Genomic DNA, 17,621 nt, shown 5'->3' with positions numbered 1-17,621 from the left:
AAACCAGTACAGCTGTAGGGAAGGACATCTCTTGTATCAAACCCCGAAAGAAAGTTTTATTTAGACTTTATCATGCCCAAAGTTTCTTTTTAGGAACAGAGGGTTCTTTTCTATACCCTAGCCACCTGAAAAAGAGTTTTAGCCTGAAACTCCCATGCCCAAGTTCCCTAAGGCATTTATGTGCTGTGCTGTCCTTAGTCACTTCAGTCATGTCCAACTCTTTGCAACCCTATGGACTGTAGCCCACCAGTCTCCTCTGTCCATGGGATTCTCCAGGCAAGGATACTGGAGTGGGTTGCCATGCCCTCCTCCATCAGGCACTTACACTATTATGCAAATATCAATACTAACAACCCACAGCTGATGGACAGGACTTGCATCACTGGGGTGGAGTTGGGTTTTAGGGCTTATAAATAAAAATGTATATTGAGAAAGAAACCACAATTGTTCTCATGATGGCTTGCAATTCCTGGCTAACGGAGAATAAATCACAAAGACATTAAGATCAGATCTGGCTCAGAAGCACCACCTGTGGTGCTATTGCCATGGTAATCAATGACCAGGGAACAGAAATCCGGGGAAACCGTTGCCCACCCCCCCCCACCCCCTCACCCCCCCCAACCCCCCCCCACCCCCGCTGCCCATCAGGAGCTGGAATCCGCCATCAGGCCCTCCTTGGGTGAGGCACTCCACTGAGAAATGCCCTCCACAACATCTCGTAGTCTTGTTCCATACTCATGGCCCCTGGCCTCCAGGTGACATTTCTCATTAGGAACATTGGCTGGTTGGGCCTTTGATCCATTCTCTTCACTTCTCTTGTTGCTTTGCTAATATAAAGAGAAATAAGGAAATGTTTACCTGTAAACCCAATACCTCTGACCTCTATATCTTATAGAGACACCCTTCTAAGAAGCTTCTCCTTTAAGCAACCTCAGGTTTCACACCACTTTCTACAACCTATCTCATGATGTTCTAACTTCACACCAGAGGCAAATATTAATAAACTTCATGGGGTGAGGCACCTTAGAAAAATAAGTCAGTCTGACCATGGGAGCTCAGTGAAACTGCAGTACATGAAATACCAAGTGGGAAATGCTCCTCTTTATGGGCCCAGATCAGAAACACCCAATATTCCATCTCAGGGCTCTTGCTGTCCCCATCAGGATGTCATATACCTTACTTCTTGTTCTGCAGTACTCATTTAACATATACTGGTACTTGGGCTGATGAAGACCAAAGAAGACAGCAAATCTTTCACCAAGGAATTCACAGGCTAGAAGAAAGAAGAAGCACTTTGGTAATCTGAGTTAAGAATGAAAGCTTAAAGTCTGTGGAGATGCCAAGAGTTTCATCTTGCCCACAGATTGTCTACTATTACACTTACCTTCAAGGCTGACAAGATATTTTAATTGCTGTAGACTCTCACAAATTTTAGGACTCAAAGAGAATTTGTTAAATCTTGTATCTAAACTATGGATGGCTCCTAAACTATCCTTTTCAGGTGAATATATCAAGAGATCTTCAAAATAGCTAATAACAAGTACAGGTCCTAAGCAATCAAAATAGATGTTGTCCATCTGCATGTATGTCATCTGATCATCAGCTGTTGAGTACATTGCAAATTATACCAAAAGTTAAATCCAGTATTACCAAGACTCATGTCAGAAATTCCTCCATGCATAAAAAAACAAAACAAATAAACAAAAAAACCCCCCAAAACTCCCTAAGCAGCAATTTAAGGCTTTCTTTATCTGCCTTCACTTCAGTAACAAGGTGGCTTGACACCTCAGGGATTGTTAGAGTCAGGAGTAAAGGGTTAGCATGAATAATGAGTGGTTTCCAGAAGGTCTCTCCTAGAGATGTTTTCCCTTAAAAGTACAGAACTAAGACTTCCCTGGAGGTCCAGTGGTTAAGACTTCTCTTTCCGATTCAGGGGGTGCAGGTTTGATTCCCAGTGGGGGAGCTAAGATCCCACAGGTCTTGTGGCCAAAACCCCAAAACATAGAACAGAAGCAATAATGTATCAAATTCAATGAAGACTTTAGAAATGAACAACATCAAAACATGTAGGACTTCTCATGCACCTCCTCCCATTAGAGGACTTTGTGATTCCCACGATTCATTCCACTTCTAAAGATACCACTCATACAGTACATCAAAATGACACTCTGTTTTTTTTTTTTTAAACATGCTTTATCCTTTCAGAAATACTCTAGCTCTTTAATCTTTTTGTTTGCCACAGTGCCCAGTACTTGTGCATAAGAGAAGTTTCTAAAATGTTTGCATCTGGAGAGAGAGGTGGGATGGGGGACCAGGATGGGGAATTCGTGTAACTCTATGGCTGATTCATATCAATGTATGACAAAACCCACTGAAAAATAAAAAATTTAAAAAAAAATGTTTGCATCTCAGGATGTTTTCCTGTTTATGACCTACTAGAATTTTAAATTGGAGAAATTAATTACCAGTGTCATCTGGGTTCTAGTTCTCACCAAAGTCTCTGTGTAGAGATCAGGATACTGACTGTTGGCATATTTATGCCTCCACTATATTCTGGCACCCCCAGGCGGAAGCTCTTTAAGATTACAGTTCTATTTGGAGCCCAGAGACGGATAGATTCCCCGTGTATCCTATCCCTGTCATCTGAAATCAAAGCCCAATGTGGAAATCACTGTGGTCCCTATTCTCCTTCACACTCTCATATTGCTGTGCTGAGTTTTGCTTTTTTTAACTTGATCTAATCTTTTAAGTTTCCATCCCTCAAGAACATTTTACATCTTCAGTCTTGGCCTAACTAAAACATAGAAGTCTCTAGAAGAAGCATTTCTTCTGTCAATGTGTTTTGGCCAAGGTAAGTCAGTATTGGGGGTTTCCCAGGTGGCACTAGTGGTAAAGAACCCTCCTGTCCATGTAAGAGATGTAAGAGAAGTAGGTTCAGTCCCTGGGTTCAATAATCCACTCCAGTATTCTCGCCTGGAGAATCCCATGAACAAAGGAACCTAGTGGGCTATGGTCAGACACTGACTGAAGCAACTTAGCAGGCACACACAAGGTCAGTATTCACCTGAATCTCTAAAGTAATTTCCAAATTACTAACCCTCTACCTTGACCTAAAAGTTCTTAGGGCTCATACCATCTGACAAAATCACCCTTAATGTAATTTAAAGACTCCCACTGGTCACTTTCATGGTCCCCAAGCTGGCATTGGCCAGACATACTTTCAGAACTCTCTTACGGTGTCTCCTCCAGAGGTCACCATTCCTGAGTACTCTAGTCTCTAGTCCCTACACTCCTCCTACCCTGGAAATTGTAACAACAAAGTATCATTATAAGCATGTTTACTGGCCAGTATTAGTCATCGAATATTAGGGTCCTTGAAAGCAAATACTGTCATTTGTCTTTGAGTCCCAGGGTTCTGTGCAGTGCTGAACATATGAGTATTCAGTGAAAGTGTATTTGATGAATGACTGGAAATCAATTCCTAAGAGCTATGCTTTCTATTTTCTCAGATTTTTAAAGTCCACCCCCCCCCCCCCCCCCGCATCGTATACACGTTTGCTTAGTTGCTCAGTTGTGTCCAACTCTTTGCAGCCCTGTGGACTGTACCCTGTCAAGCTCCTCTGTCCATGGGATATTTCAGGCGAGAACACTGGAGTGGGTTGCCATTTCCTCCTCCAGGGGATCTTCCTGACCCAGGGATCGAGCCCACCTCACATTGCAGGCAGATTCTTTACCCACTGAGCCACCAGGGAAGCCCATCATATACATAAGTATATATGAATTAGAAGGAAGTGAGTAATTAGATGTTGCCAATTGTGTTTTTTTTAATTGGTGAAAGTCAAACAAAACAAGATTTACTATTCATCTCTTATAAATAAATAAATACAGGAGCCCTAGTGGCTCAGAAGGTAAAGGGTCTGCCTGCAGTGCGGGAGACCTGGGTTCAATTCCTGGGTCGGGAAGATCCCCTGGAGAAGGAAATGGCAACCCACTCCAGTAGTCTTGCTTGGAGAATCCCATGGATGGAGGAGCTTGGCAGGGTACAGTCCATGGAGTCGCAAAGAGTCAGACACAACTGAGTGACTTCACTTTCATTTTCTTTTATAAATAGCCACTTAGGCCATTCATTATCTCCTTGAGAGGGGTCAATAAAATTCTTGCTTATAAAAGAATGATTATGACAAGGGAACTGGGAACTGTGTCAGATAACAATAGTTAAAATCAAGAAAGAACTTGGAAGTTTATTCCTGTGAAGAGTCCACTCAGTGAGGACTGACTATTGTCTTCAAATGTTTGAAACTCTGTCCAATGAAAGAGGAATCTCGATTGGTTTTGTCTGGCCTTTAAAAGAGACAACTAGAATCAAGGGGAAAAACTCTAAAGGAAGATTTAAAGGAAGATAGAGTTTACTGACAAGAGTTGGGGAAAGACAGCAAGGTCTTCCTGAAGATGTGAGGTTCTATGCCTTCAGGAATGTTCCAGTGTAGATCTGGAAGTGGATAGATCTTCAGAATGCTGTGGAGTGGATTAAACCACTTCAAGTCCCATCTAACTCTGAGGGTCTATAAGCCTATATTTATGACAGAAAACAAAACAAAACAAAAAAAACCTTATCAGTACTTACTAGAAAATGAGGTTCTTGCTATTTGCCCTGCACAAAACCATAGGTAGGGCCCCCAGGCAAGTTTAGACTGAAAAAGAACAAGAAAGGGAAACCAGGTGAGAGTAATTAATAACAGAAGTGATGACTGCAGAGTCTGCAGTGTAAAGGCTTCAAAATGCTTTGTAATAGGTTCCATTTTCTCTCTTATAGATGAGAAAACTAAGATGATCAAAATTATAAGTTGATTGTACACAGCTCCAGAAAGTAAACCAAAGAGAACAAGGAGTTAACTTAAAACTATTTTTGACAAAACTTGTTGGTTTTATCTCTCATTCACTCAATGCCCATGCTCACTAATGATAATCTAAACTTACAGGATCCACTGAAATGTTGTGAAGTGATTGGCCTCCAACTAATAAAATAATATTTTATTAAAAATAACTAAATAAATAAATAAAAATAAAAAGTCTATTAAAAAAAAAAGAAAAAAATAAAAATAAACCTACAGGATCAAGTGTTGAATTTGTTCTCTGTTCTTTAGGTTCCTCTTCCTCCTCCTCTGTGCTATATTCTTCCATGATGTCTCCATCAGCAAAATGGATAATTCTTCTGGGAGTTGTCCTTTTGGAAGGTCGACTCTTCTCTAGTTCTAACTGCTGGAAATTGTCTTTCTCCATAAGGAAACAACTAGTAAGTGAAAATCAGGACAGTTTAGAATAAGTTGTCCAGTAGAGTGGTATATAGCAGAGACATGTCTAGTCATTTTCTTTTCCATTTTTGGCCATTTTGTGCAGTGGGTAGTATCTTAGTTCCCCAGCCAGGGATCAAACCCGCACCCTCTGCAGTGCAAGGGCAGGGTCTTAACCACCAGGGAAGCCGTTGCTGATTATTTAGTTATTTTTGATGGATTGTGAAGACAAAGAGTTCACAGGTAATCACAACCATGATCTCATCAATTTTTCAAATCCAGTGGGGGATTGTTTAGCTTGGTACAAAATCTCTGTACCAAAAGATTTAATTAGCAGTGAAAATGTGAACTTCACATTTCTTCAAACAAATATGTCAGCAGGGTTCCCTTTACCCCTTATTAATTGCAAAATCCACAGCTACTAGTAGGAAGTGTCCATCACCCTGTGGAAATTCCTCAGTCATTTCAATAAATATTGAGGAGCAATACAAGTAGTGGTTAAGAGTACAGTCTTTACACACAAGAGCTGAAGATATTTGCCAAGTATATATCTGATAAGGGACTTATTTTCAGAACATATTTTTAAAAACCACTGCAATTTATAAAATATAAACAACTCGATTTAAATAGGGGCAAAGAATCTGAATAGACACGTTACTGAAGATTTATAGATGGCAAATAAATTTAGGAGAAGCGCTCAATGTCATTAGTCATTAGAGACATACAAGTGGAAACCATATGTCATATCACAACATAGTCACTGGAAGGCAAAAATTAAAGACTAACAATACCAAGAGATGAGGAGTAAATGAAGCAACTAGAACCTTCATACATTGCTTGCTAGTGGGACTGCAAATGGTATGGCCACTTTGGGAAACAGTATGTGTTAGGTGTGTCTAACTCTGAGACCCCATGGATTATAGCCCGCCAGGTTCCTCTGTCCATGGGATTCTCCAGGGAAGAATACTGGAGTGGGTTTGCCATTTTCCTCCACCATGGGATCTTTCCAACCCAGGGACTGAACCCGATCTCCTGTGTCTCCTGCATTGAAAGTGGCTTCTTTACCTGCTGAGCCATCAAGGAAGCCCAGAAAACCATCTAGCAGTTTCTAAAAAACATATACTTACCACATAATCTTGTAATTCCATGTCTAGATATTTACTCAAGAGAAACAAAAACATATGTCAGTCTAAAGATGTATATGTGAACATTCTTAGCAACTTTATTTATAAGAGCCCCAAACTGAAAACAATCCAAATGTCCATCAACTGGCAAAAAGATGAACAAAATGTGGTATATCTGTGCAATGCAGTACTGCTCAGTGATTAAATGTTATTGGACAACAAATATTTGTAATACTCTGAAGCAATCTCAAGAGTGTTATGCAAAGTAAAAGATGCCAGATACTGTATGATTCTGTTTATTTGAAATTTTATTAGTAGAACACAGATCAGTGTTTGCTAGGACTGAGAGGATGGAGGAGAAGATTGACTACAAAGGGGCCAAGGGAACTTATGCAGGTGAGGGGACTATTCTCATAAATTGCATGATTGTAGTGGTGGTTACTTGACTGCATATATTTGTTTAAATGAATCAAAATCTAGACTTAATATGAATTTTATTATATTTAAGTTAAATCTTAACACAACTAACAAGCTTGGAGCCAGAGTTCCTAGGTTCAAAATGTTACTACTTAATATTCTGATGTCTCAGTTTCTTCATCTATAAAGAATAATATAGCTTGAAAATGTGTGTAAACTTATTACTGACCTTGTAAAATTAAGGAGTAAATGAGGAAAGACACATACAGGAGTTGGTACAGTTCTTAGCAAATAGAAAGCATTTAATAAAGTCTAGCTGTTGTGAAGTACTTAAAGGTGTGTATATATCAGGCACTGCTCTAAAATAGTAAGTACACTATTTTTCTTATCTTTTTTTGAGAGCAAAACACCTAACACTGCTTTCTTAATCTTTCATATATTTTAAGATTATATCAGCAAACATGGGAGGCTGAGCTGATGTGGAAGAATTTTCCTTCCTGTTCGAAACATACAGAAATGCTGGATAAAATTAAACAAACAGAACATTAAATCAGGCTGCCCTTAAGGAAGTAATAAAGAGAGAGAGAGTCAGAGAGAGAGAAAGGGAAGGATTAAGGGAGGTAGGAAGGAAGGAGGAGGAAAGGAGGAGAAAAGGAAGAGAAAAAGAAATCCAGGTTAGGTGTCAGGAAAAGAGAGGAAACTCAAAATCATATGATGAGCTGAAGCTGAGATGGTTCCTGGGATTTCAGAATTAGATATAGGCCTTGAGGCTAGGGTTTTAATACTGGTGTAGAGAGGACAGAGTCTTAAATCACAAATCCCATGAGTGTAAGGGGATGAAATGAAGCAACCTGCATAAAACTAAGATAATAAAGTACCATCTTATTATAAAATATGGAGGAGAAAAACTATCTGCTGCTCTATAAAAGTGGCAAAATAATTTATCATCTCCCAAGGCAACATTGGTAGAAATAGTCACCTGAAAAACACTATGGGCCATGTGAGCCCCAGGCCAGGACAACATACTGGCTTGTGGCCCAAGTTCATAGTCTCATCTGGACCTGAAATGAAGTTGAGTGACCTGAATTCATCGCAGTTCACAGAACTCTCAGATGCAAATGCAAATAACACTGAAGGAGAGTTCAACCAGACTGGAAACACTGGACCTCCACTGCAAAAAATGCCTTAAGGAGGCACTGCAAATACTTACAAACCATATGACCAAACCAACCATCAGGGGGAGGGTTCAGCAAATGAAATGGAAAAAACTTGGGAGAGCCCTCATCCAAGAATGAGGAACGATAAACATGAAACTTTAAAAATGAAGGACAAGTTTTCAAATCTTTTAAAAAGCTTTAAAAATGGTGGAGATTCAGTGATCAAGACTTCACCTTCCAAGGCGAGGGGTATGAGTTTGATTTCTGGTTGGGGCTCTAAGATTGCCCATGCCTTGGGGCCAAAAAACCAAAACATGAAACAAATTCAATGAGGACTTAAAAAAAAAAAAATGGTCCACATTAAAAAATCTTTAGAAATGAGTGTGTTTAATATGTTCCAAAAGGTAAAGGAAGCAAAACATTCTAAAATCCAGAAGGAGCAGTTTGATTTGAAAAAAGAACCAAATAGAAATTCCAGAAACAAAATATACAGGACCATAGGATAGGTTGGATGTAGATGGAACATAGTAAAGAAATTGGAGGAAATCTCTCAGAAAACAGCTTAAAGATATATATATATATATATATATATATATATACACACATATACATATATATTCTGTTACCATGAAATCTGAACTTCCCTGGTGGCTCAGATGGTAAACGCATCTGCCTACAATGAGGGAGACCTGGGTTTGATCCCTGGGTCGGGAAGATCACCTGGAGAAGGAAATAGCAACCTACTCCAGTACTCCTGCCTGGAAAATCCCCTGGACAGAGAAGCCTGGTAGGCTACAGTCCATGGTGTTGCAAAGAGTCGGACATGACTGAGCGACTTCCCTACCATGAAATATATATTAAAATATGTATATATTCTGTTAAGATGAAAGCAAAGTTTTGAGCTAAAGAATAGATGAGAAAGTTCAGTATACATTTAATAGAAGTTCCAAAAGAAGTGAATAGAAATAATGGGGGAGGTGATGTTTGAAGAAGTAATGGCTATGAATTTTCCATATTTGAAGAAAGATACAAATCTTCAAATATTAGTAACATGAGAATAATAAGATGGATAAAAGAAAATCAAATCTGATCATAGAAATTATAGAAAATCTTGGAATTCCCTCATGGTCGAGTGGTTAAGAACCTGGCTGCCAATGCAGGAGACAAAGATTTGCTCCCTGCTCTGGGAAGCCTCCACACGCCATGCGGCAGCTAAGCCTTTGAGTTACAACTACTGAGCCCACCCTCAAAAACCTGTGCTCTGCAACTAAAAAGAAGTCACCTGAAATGAGAATCCCAAGCACTGCAACTAGAGAAAGCTCTCATGCAGCAATGATATGCTGTGTAGCCAAAAATAATAAATAAAAATTTTAAAATAAATAAATAATAGACATTATGGAAAATCATAAATTTTATAATAGATGGGTAGATTAGTCTATAGGCTAACTTAAAATCAGCATCAGTTGAGCTCAGAAACAATTGACTATTGCTGTAAAGAACTCAATATCCACAAACAGCAAGGTCTGACTATATAGCACAAGGAACTATATTCAGTATTTTGTAATAATCTGTAAGGGAGAAGAATCTGAAAAATTATGTAAAAAGATGATGCTGTGAAAGTGCTGCACTCAATATGTCAGCAAATATGGAAAACTCAGCAGTGGCCACAGGACTGGAAAAGGTCAGTTTTCATTTCAATCCCAAAGAAAGGCAATGCCAAAGAATGCTCAAACTACCGCACAATCGCACTCATCTCACATGCTAGTAAAGTAGTGCTTAAAATTCTCCAAGCCAGGTTTCACCAATATGCGAACCATGAAATTCCAGATGTTCAAGCTGGTTTTAGAAAAGGCAGAGGAACCAGAGATCAAATTGCCAACATTTGCTGGATAATTGAAAAAGCAAAGAGTTCCAGAAAAGCATCTATTTCTGCTTTATTGACTATGCCAAAACTTTTGACTGTGTGGATTACAATAAACTGTGGAAAATTCTGAAAGAGATGGGAATACCAGACCACCTGACCTGCCTCTTGAGAAACCTGTATGCAGGTCAGGAACCAACAGTTAGAACTGGACATGGAACAACAGACTGGTTCCAAATAGCAAAAGGAGTACATCAGGGCTGTATATTGTCACCCTGCTTATTTAACTTATATGCAGAGTACATCATGAGAAACGCTGGGCTGGATGAAGCACAAGCTGGAATCAAGATTGCCAGGAGAAATATCAATAACCTCAGATATGCAGATGACACCACCTTATGGCAGAAAGTGAAGAACTAAAGAGCCTCTTGATGAAAGTGAAAGAGGAGAGTGAAAAAGCTGGCTTAAAGCTTAACATTCAGAAAACTAAGATTGTGGCATCCGGTTCCATCACTTCATAGCAAATAGTTGGGGAAACAGTGGAAACAGTGGCTGACTTTACTTTTTTGCCTCCAAAATCACTGCAGATGGTGATTGCAGCCATGAAATTAAAAGATGCTTCCTCCTTGGAAGGAAAGTTATGACCAACCTAGACAGCATATTAAAAAGCAGAGACATTACTTTGTCAACAAAGGTCCATTTAGTCAAGGGTATGGTTTTTCCAGTAGTCATGTACGGATGTGAGAGTTGGACTATAAAGAAAGCTGAGCGCTGAAGAATTGATGCTTTTGAACTGTGGTGTTGGAGAACACTCTTGAGAGTCTCTTAGATTGCAAGGAGATCCAACCAGTTAACCCTAAAGGAAATAAATCCTGAATATTTATTGGAAGGACTGATGCTGAAGCTGAAACTCCAATACTTTGGCCACCTGATGAGAAGAACTGACTCATTTGAAAAGACCCTGATGCTTGGAAAGATTGAAGGCAGGAGGAGAAGGGGTTGATAGAGAATGAGATGGTTGGATGACATCACCGACTCGATGGATGTGAGTTTGAGTAAGCTCCAGGAGTTGGTGATGGACAGGAAAGCCTGGTGTGCTGCAGTCCATGGGGTCACAAAGAGGTGGACACATCTGAGTGACTGAACTGAATGTGCATTTCTCCCTTTGTTTTGCTTTTTTTTGGCCAATGATTTATTACTTGCTGCTTATTTTATATGTATTTTCAACTATGGAAATGGTTAGACAAAAAGCAAATTCAAGCAATTCCCTTTTTTGAGTTCAAAATGGGTCATAAAGCAGCAGAGACAACTCACAATATCAGCAATGCATTTGGCCAAGGAACTGCTAATGAATTACAGTGCAGGGGTGGTTCAAGAAGTTTTGCAAAGGAGATGAGAGCCTTGAAGATGAGGAGTTCAGTGACTGGTCATTGGAAGTTGATAATAACCAATTGAGAGCCATCATTAAAGTTGATCCTCTTAAGGTGCTGAAGAATTCAATGTCAGCCACTTTATGGTTGTTCAGCATTTGAAGCAAATTGAAAAGGTGGAAAAGCTCAATAAGTGAGTTCCTCATGAGCTGACCACAAATCAAAAAAATCATTGTTTTGAAGTGTCATCTTCTCTTATTCTAGGCAACAACAATGAACCATTTCTTGATCAGATTGTGACGTGCGACGAAAAGTGGATTTTATATGACAACTGGTGACAACCAGCTCAGTGGTTGAACCAAGAAGAACCTCCAAAGCACTTCCATAGTCAAATTTGCACCAAAAAAATGTCATGGTCACTGGCAGTCTGCTGCCGGACTGATTCACTACAGCTTTCTGAATTTCAGTGATACCATTACAACTGAGAAGTATGCTCAGGAAATCAATGAGATGCACTGAAAACTGCAACATTTGCAGTCTGCATTGGTCAATAGGAAGGGCCCAATTCTTCTCCAAGGCAAAGCCCGATTGCACGTTGCAGAACCAACACTTCAAAAGTTGAACGAATTGGGCTATAAAGTTTTGCTTCATCCGCCACATTCAACTGACCTTTTACCAACTGACTACCACTTGTTCAAGCATCTTAGCAACTTTTTGAAGGGAAAACGCTTCCACAACCAGCTGGATGCAGAAAATGAGTGTTTGTAGAATCTTGAAGCATGGATTTTTACACTACAGGAATAAACAAGCTTATTTATTGTTGGCAAAAATGTGTTGATTGTAATGGTTCCTATTTTGATTAATAAAGATATACTTGAGCCTAGTTATAATGATTCAAAATTCGTGGTCTGAAACCACAATTACTTTTGCACCAACTTAATTGATTAGTCTCAGGTGTACAGCAAAGTGATTCAGTTTTATGTATATATATTGTTTCAGACTCTTTTCCACTACAGGTTATTACAAGATATTGAATACACTACACTTGATCTTAGCCAAAAGGCCGAGAAGAAATAAGATATTGAATATAGCTCCCTGTGCTATAAAATAGGTCTTCGTGTTTATTTTATATATAATAAAGCGTATATGTTCATTTCAAACTCCTATTTACTCCTCCCCCCTCCCCACTTTCCCCTTTGGTAACCATATATTTGCTTTCTATGTCTGTGAGCTTATTTCTGTTTTTTAAATAAGTTCATTTGTATCATTATTTTTAGATTCCTCATATAAGTGATATCATATGATATTTGCCTTTCTCTGTCCGACTTACTTTACTGAATATGATAATCTAGGTCCATCCATGCCAGCTTGAGAGTGAAATGACATTTTATGACCTATAAAAACTTAACCATTCCTGCATCTTCACTGAATGAATAATTTAAGATTATACGTCAGTTAGAAGGAAAGTGCAGAAGCAAGAAATGCGAGAAACAAATGTAAATAAGTGAGTAAACAAAGTGGCAAATCTTAATAGTGACTCTTAAAAACTCAAATTTGGTTTGGCATATATAAAAACAAAGAAGTATTAAGTATTAGACAATAATAACAAAAATATGAGGGGCTGACCTCTTTAAGTATTGTTTTGAAATAGGAGAGGATTAGTATGCATGTTGACAATTTAAAGGCAACTAGAAAAATAATGGAATTAGAATATATAGCTCAAAGCCGGTAGAAAAAATTAAAGGAAATAAACATCCAACAGAAGGCAATAAAGAGGGAAGAAAGAGAACAAAGGAAAAGCATGAAAAATTAAAATACTAGAAATAATTTCCAATAAAATTTTAGAAATAATTCCAAATAAGTCAGTAGTCATAATACATATGAGTAAGCCAATTATCAGCCACCTATCAAAATGAAAAACAGCAGATAGAATTCTTTAAATATTTTATGGGCAAGAAAATAATATTGAATACACACATACATATATATGTTTATGTATGTATGAATCAGTCACCAAATTGGTACGGTGCTGAATTTATGCCTCTGTCAGAGTTACCAAAAACCTGCCAAGGGTTAAATTTGTTATCTAAACCAAGTTGAGGTGAGACCCTCTCAGCCCAGGGTCCCCTGAGGAGTCTCAAGGATGCGCAGGGTGTTTCCTGACTGAGTGGCAGTATATCACATAAGAGTCTTGCTAAGGACTAGGAAGAGTTGTTATCACTTAGTTTCTGATGCCAAAGACCAGCAAAAAAACAAAACAAACAAACAAAACATTGTAACTTGGTGTTTAAATATGCTGAGCCTAATACTACTGCAAAACTAAATATTGTCAGTGCTATGAGAAATAAAATGTTCTATACGATCAGAAGAAATTTAAAACACTTTCAAAAAACAACTCACCAATGTTATTCCTCTGCTTTTTCTTTCATCGCTCTAACTGGTTATGTTTGGTTTTGAAAGCCTTGACTGTGCTGACGTGGAAAGGTTCTCTTGTGTGCGTCTTACAGGGCGGAACATATTTGAGTTGTGGGAAGGTCAGATGTATTTACACATTCGACATTAAATAAACCCTGTGGCTCTCAACCTTGTCTGCATGTTAGGATTACCTGGGAGTCCTTTTTTAAAATTTCAAGGCCGGGACACACATGAGACCCACAATCTCTGGAGGGGGACATGGTCTCAGTTATTTTCGAGGCTTCCCTGGTGATCACAACGGGCAAGCCAGCCTGGGGACCAGCTCCCTAAGGAGAGCAGGAAGAAATGTGACTTCTAAATTGAACAGACTTGTGATTTAGTCATGTGGTGCACTGCAGAAAGAACCAACAGCAAGCAAAGACGTCTTGTTTGTTTTTTCAAGAGATTTTTTTTTTTTTTTTGCTTTTCGCTTTCTCAGGCCTTCTTGCCTTGCCCCAAGCAGAAAAGCTTAAGCATCAAAAGTTTAAGAATAAGGAAGGCCCAGCCGTCTCATAGTCAATTTACCCCCTTTCCAAATCATCTCCCAACTCGGATCTATTTCCAAACCAAACGAAGTTGTTCATCCTTCCTTTACCTGGCTCACCCTTGTTATATTACAAACAAATGATATCATGGCATCTGGTCCCATCACTTCATTGCAAATAGAAGGCGAAAAAGTGGAAGTAGTGACAGATTTTACTTTCTCGGGCTCCAAAATCACTGTGGAGAGTGACTGCAGCCATGAAATTAAAAGGTAATTGTTCCTTGGAAGGAAAACTATAACAAACCTAGACAGCATATTAAAGAGCAGAGACATCACTTTGCTGACAAAAGTCTGGATAGTCACAGCTATGGTTTTTCCAGTAGTCATGTATGGATGTGAGAGTTGGACCATAAAGAAGGCTGAGCGCCAAAGAATTGATGCTTTAGAACTGTGGTGCTGAAGAAGGCTCTTGAGAGTCCCTTGGACAGCGAGATCAAATCAGTCAATGCTAAAGGAAATCAACCCTGAAAGGACAGATGGTGAAACTGAAGCTGCAATACTTTGGCCACCTGATGTGAAGAGCCAACTCATGCTGGGAAAGATTGAGGGCAGGAGGAAAAGGGGACAACAGAGGATGAGATGGTTGGATGGCATCATCAACTCAATGAACATGAATCTGAGTGAACTCTAGGAGACAGTGAAGGACGGGGAACCTGGCACGCTGCAGTCCGTGGGGTTGCAAAGAGTTGGACGTGACAAATGATACCTGTTGGCTTTCTGAAGAAAATTGTAGTTTCTGTTTTTCAAAATACTGTTATGCATGAAATAGACATATTCATCTTTAAAATCAGAGTGTTCAAAGGCCATGGTATTGGTGAGAGAGAACGAGGGAGGGAGGTCTAGTTTATAGTCTATTTAGTGAAGTTTTCTGCCACCTAATGGACACTTCAGAATATGCCATGCAAAATTCATCTTTGTAACCACTGTGTCTGTCGTGTAGAGGGGCTCAATATTGAAGTGTGGATTATTTACCAAAATCTTGGGAGCACCACCACCTTCACACCAAGTACCTAGACTGAGATGTTTTGTAAGTGATATTGCTGTTTAGTCGCGAAGTTGTGTCCAACTCTTTGCAACCTCATGGACTGTACTTAGCCCACCAGGCTCCTCTGTCCATGGGATTTCCCAGGCAAGAATCCTGGAGTGGGTTATCATTTCCTTCTCCAGGGTATCTTCCCGACCCAGGGGTAGAATCTGTGTATCTTCATTGGCAGGCAGATTCTTTACCACTGTGCCACCTGGGAAGTGATATTTTGGAGGGTCAAATATTTCCTACAATATACTTTAATTCTTATGATAACCTCTAGTTTTTTCTTAAAAAAAACAACAAAAAACAAAATCCAGTTTATCAAGGATTGCTCCCAAGAGTATTATGTAATTAACACACCCTTTGGGATTCCTGATCTTTCAATATTGGAGTACTCCAGGACTCAGCCACTAGACTCATCCCGATTTTTATCTACTCCTCATTTGGCCCTATGGCTTTAAATACTATCTACACACACATTTATATCCAACGTCTTTATCTCCCTGAATCTCAGATGCATAGATCCCACTGTCTACTTGCCATCTCTTCTTGGAGGTCTAACAGACGCCTCCATCCTCATGTCTAAATCTGCTCATACTTTCAGTGCAACCTCTCCTTCCTGAAACCACCCCCCTCCTCCCAGCCCCCACTCACACATTCCCATCTACTCTTCTGGCATTCTTCCCATTTCAGCAAATGGCAACTCTATTCTTCCAGATCCTCAGACCTAAAACATTGGAGGCATTCTGATTCTTCTTCTATAATCACACCTCACCTTAAATCCATCAGGAAGTTCCCTGGACTATTGCCAGGGTCCTAACACCATCAACCCCAGTCTAAGCCATCGTCTCACCTGGATTACTACAGTGCCTCCTAATTGGCTTCCTACTCTGTATACTCAAAAACAGTGTTAAATACAAAATCACACGGTGTCACTTCTCAACTTGTAACTCTCCAGCGGGTTCCTGGCTCACCAAGAGTAAAAGCCAAAGTCCTTACAAAGGCCTCAGAGATGTGGATTTGGCCCCAGTACTTTTCTGGTCCTATTTTGCTCTACTTTCTCTCCACTTCATTCTGGCTTCATTCTGCTTCATTCCGGCTGTTGCCCTCTTAACTGCCATGCCCTGACCACCAGGCTCTGTCCCCCACGGGGACCTTGTGCAAGCTGTTCTCTGGACCAGTCCCTCTTCTCAGAGGCTTTGTTCCCTCCCTTCCTTCAGATCTTTGACTCAAAGGTCAGCTGACAGAGTTCCTAACTGAATTCCAGAGCACCCGCCCACTTCCTTCACCACCCCCACTCCACAGCTTACCTCATTCTGTTTTGTCTCATCACTTATCAACATTTAACACAATCTGTATTTCACTTACCTCCTTTCTGTCTTCCTCTCCCCTTCCTTCTCCGCCCAGCCTTCCAGCCAGGGTGGAAGGGGTCTTACCTGTGTGCGCCCCGCTTTATCTCCTGCCCCCTACAGTACCTGACAGGTGGAGCTCAGTATTTGCTTAATACGTGAGTCATACACTCAGTTCACTTTAATGGGTGGGGGAAGGTTCCACATGAGATTGGAAAAATAAGGAGAGCAGCTTTATAATTATTTCCTGATGTTGAAATGGCTACCTTATTTTTCATTACACTTACACACTCATTACGTTTCAATTAACTCCTTCACTGAAACACAGCATGCTCAGCTGTAGCAACAAAATAGCACAATACTTCTACATCTTGACATTTAACTTTGGGAAGGTATAATACCTTAAATTTCCTTGAGTTCTTTCAGTTTCATTAATCCAAAAAAAAAAAAAAAGTTTTCAAATGAATCTGGTTAACGCAGCAGAGAACTGGCATTGGGTTAGCTACCAAGAGTTTATCAGCCCTGTTCATAGGGGCCTGCGGTGACCCCAGCTCCCTTCCCTTCTTTTCCTGAGGGGGTCAGGAGAGCAAGCCTTGAAAGGACAGGGCAGTTGAAGCCCCACTTCACGGGGCAGAGGGCAGTATTCACCCCAGCTTCTCTATGCCATTTCACCTGAGGACACCAGCCCTCTCCAATCAATGACTCACTCAGGCAGGCAGGAATATTCTGAGGAAATATGAAAAAACCAACAGTATGAACAAACCACTGCTCCTCCTTGAGAAATGCTGACAGAACATCACCTGGCAGAACTTTTCCATTTATTTTTATTTTCAGTACTAGACCCTGTATATGCACTCAAACACCATGAGTAAGTGACATTACTGATATACCTGTGCTATTGGGGTATGTTACCTGTCCTACTGGAGTATTTGTCAACTTTTCTTACATCATAGCAGATGATCTAGGAAATTTGTCCAAAATTCTGAAGGCGACCAGCCTGGGAGCTCCAGCCACCTGAGGCCCTGCC

At 39.9% G+C, this 17,621-nt stretch overlaps 1 protein-coding gene and 1 pseudogene across 1 annotated transcript; both read right to left on the bottom strand.

Moving 5' to 3' along the window:
• Positions 1–644: 644 nt before the first annotated feature.
• Positions 645–16,700, bottom strand: FAM177B (family with sequence similarity 177 member B). Its single transcript, XM_065937124.1, has 5 exons — positions 16,614–16,700; positions 5,110–5,290; positions 4,625–4,691; positions 1,176–1,273; positions 645–827 (listed from the first exon to the last, which is right to left on the bottom strand). Exons 2-5 carry the CDS (start codon positions 5,278–5,280, stop codon positions 645–647), a joined length of 519 nt encoding a protein of 172 aa, XP_065793196.1. The 5' UTR covers positions 5,281–5,290; positions 16,614–16,700.
• Positions 12,133–12,295, bottom strand: LOC136170184 (U2 spliceosomal RNA; annotated as a pseudogene).
• Positions 16,701–17,621: the final 921 nt, after the last annotated feature.

This window comes from Muntiacus reevesi, chromosome 5 (assembly GCF_963930625.1).
Source record: "Muntiacus reevesi chromosome 5, mMunRee1.1, whole genome shotgun sequence".
NCBI classification, from domain to species: domain Eukaryota; kingdom Metazoa; phylum Chordata; class Mammalia; order Artiodactyla; family Cervidae; genus Muntiacus; species Muntiacus reevesi.
The sequence above is the reverse complement of the archived record's forward strand: the minus strand, read 5'-3'. Positions and strand labels throughout refer to the sequence as shown.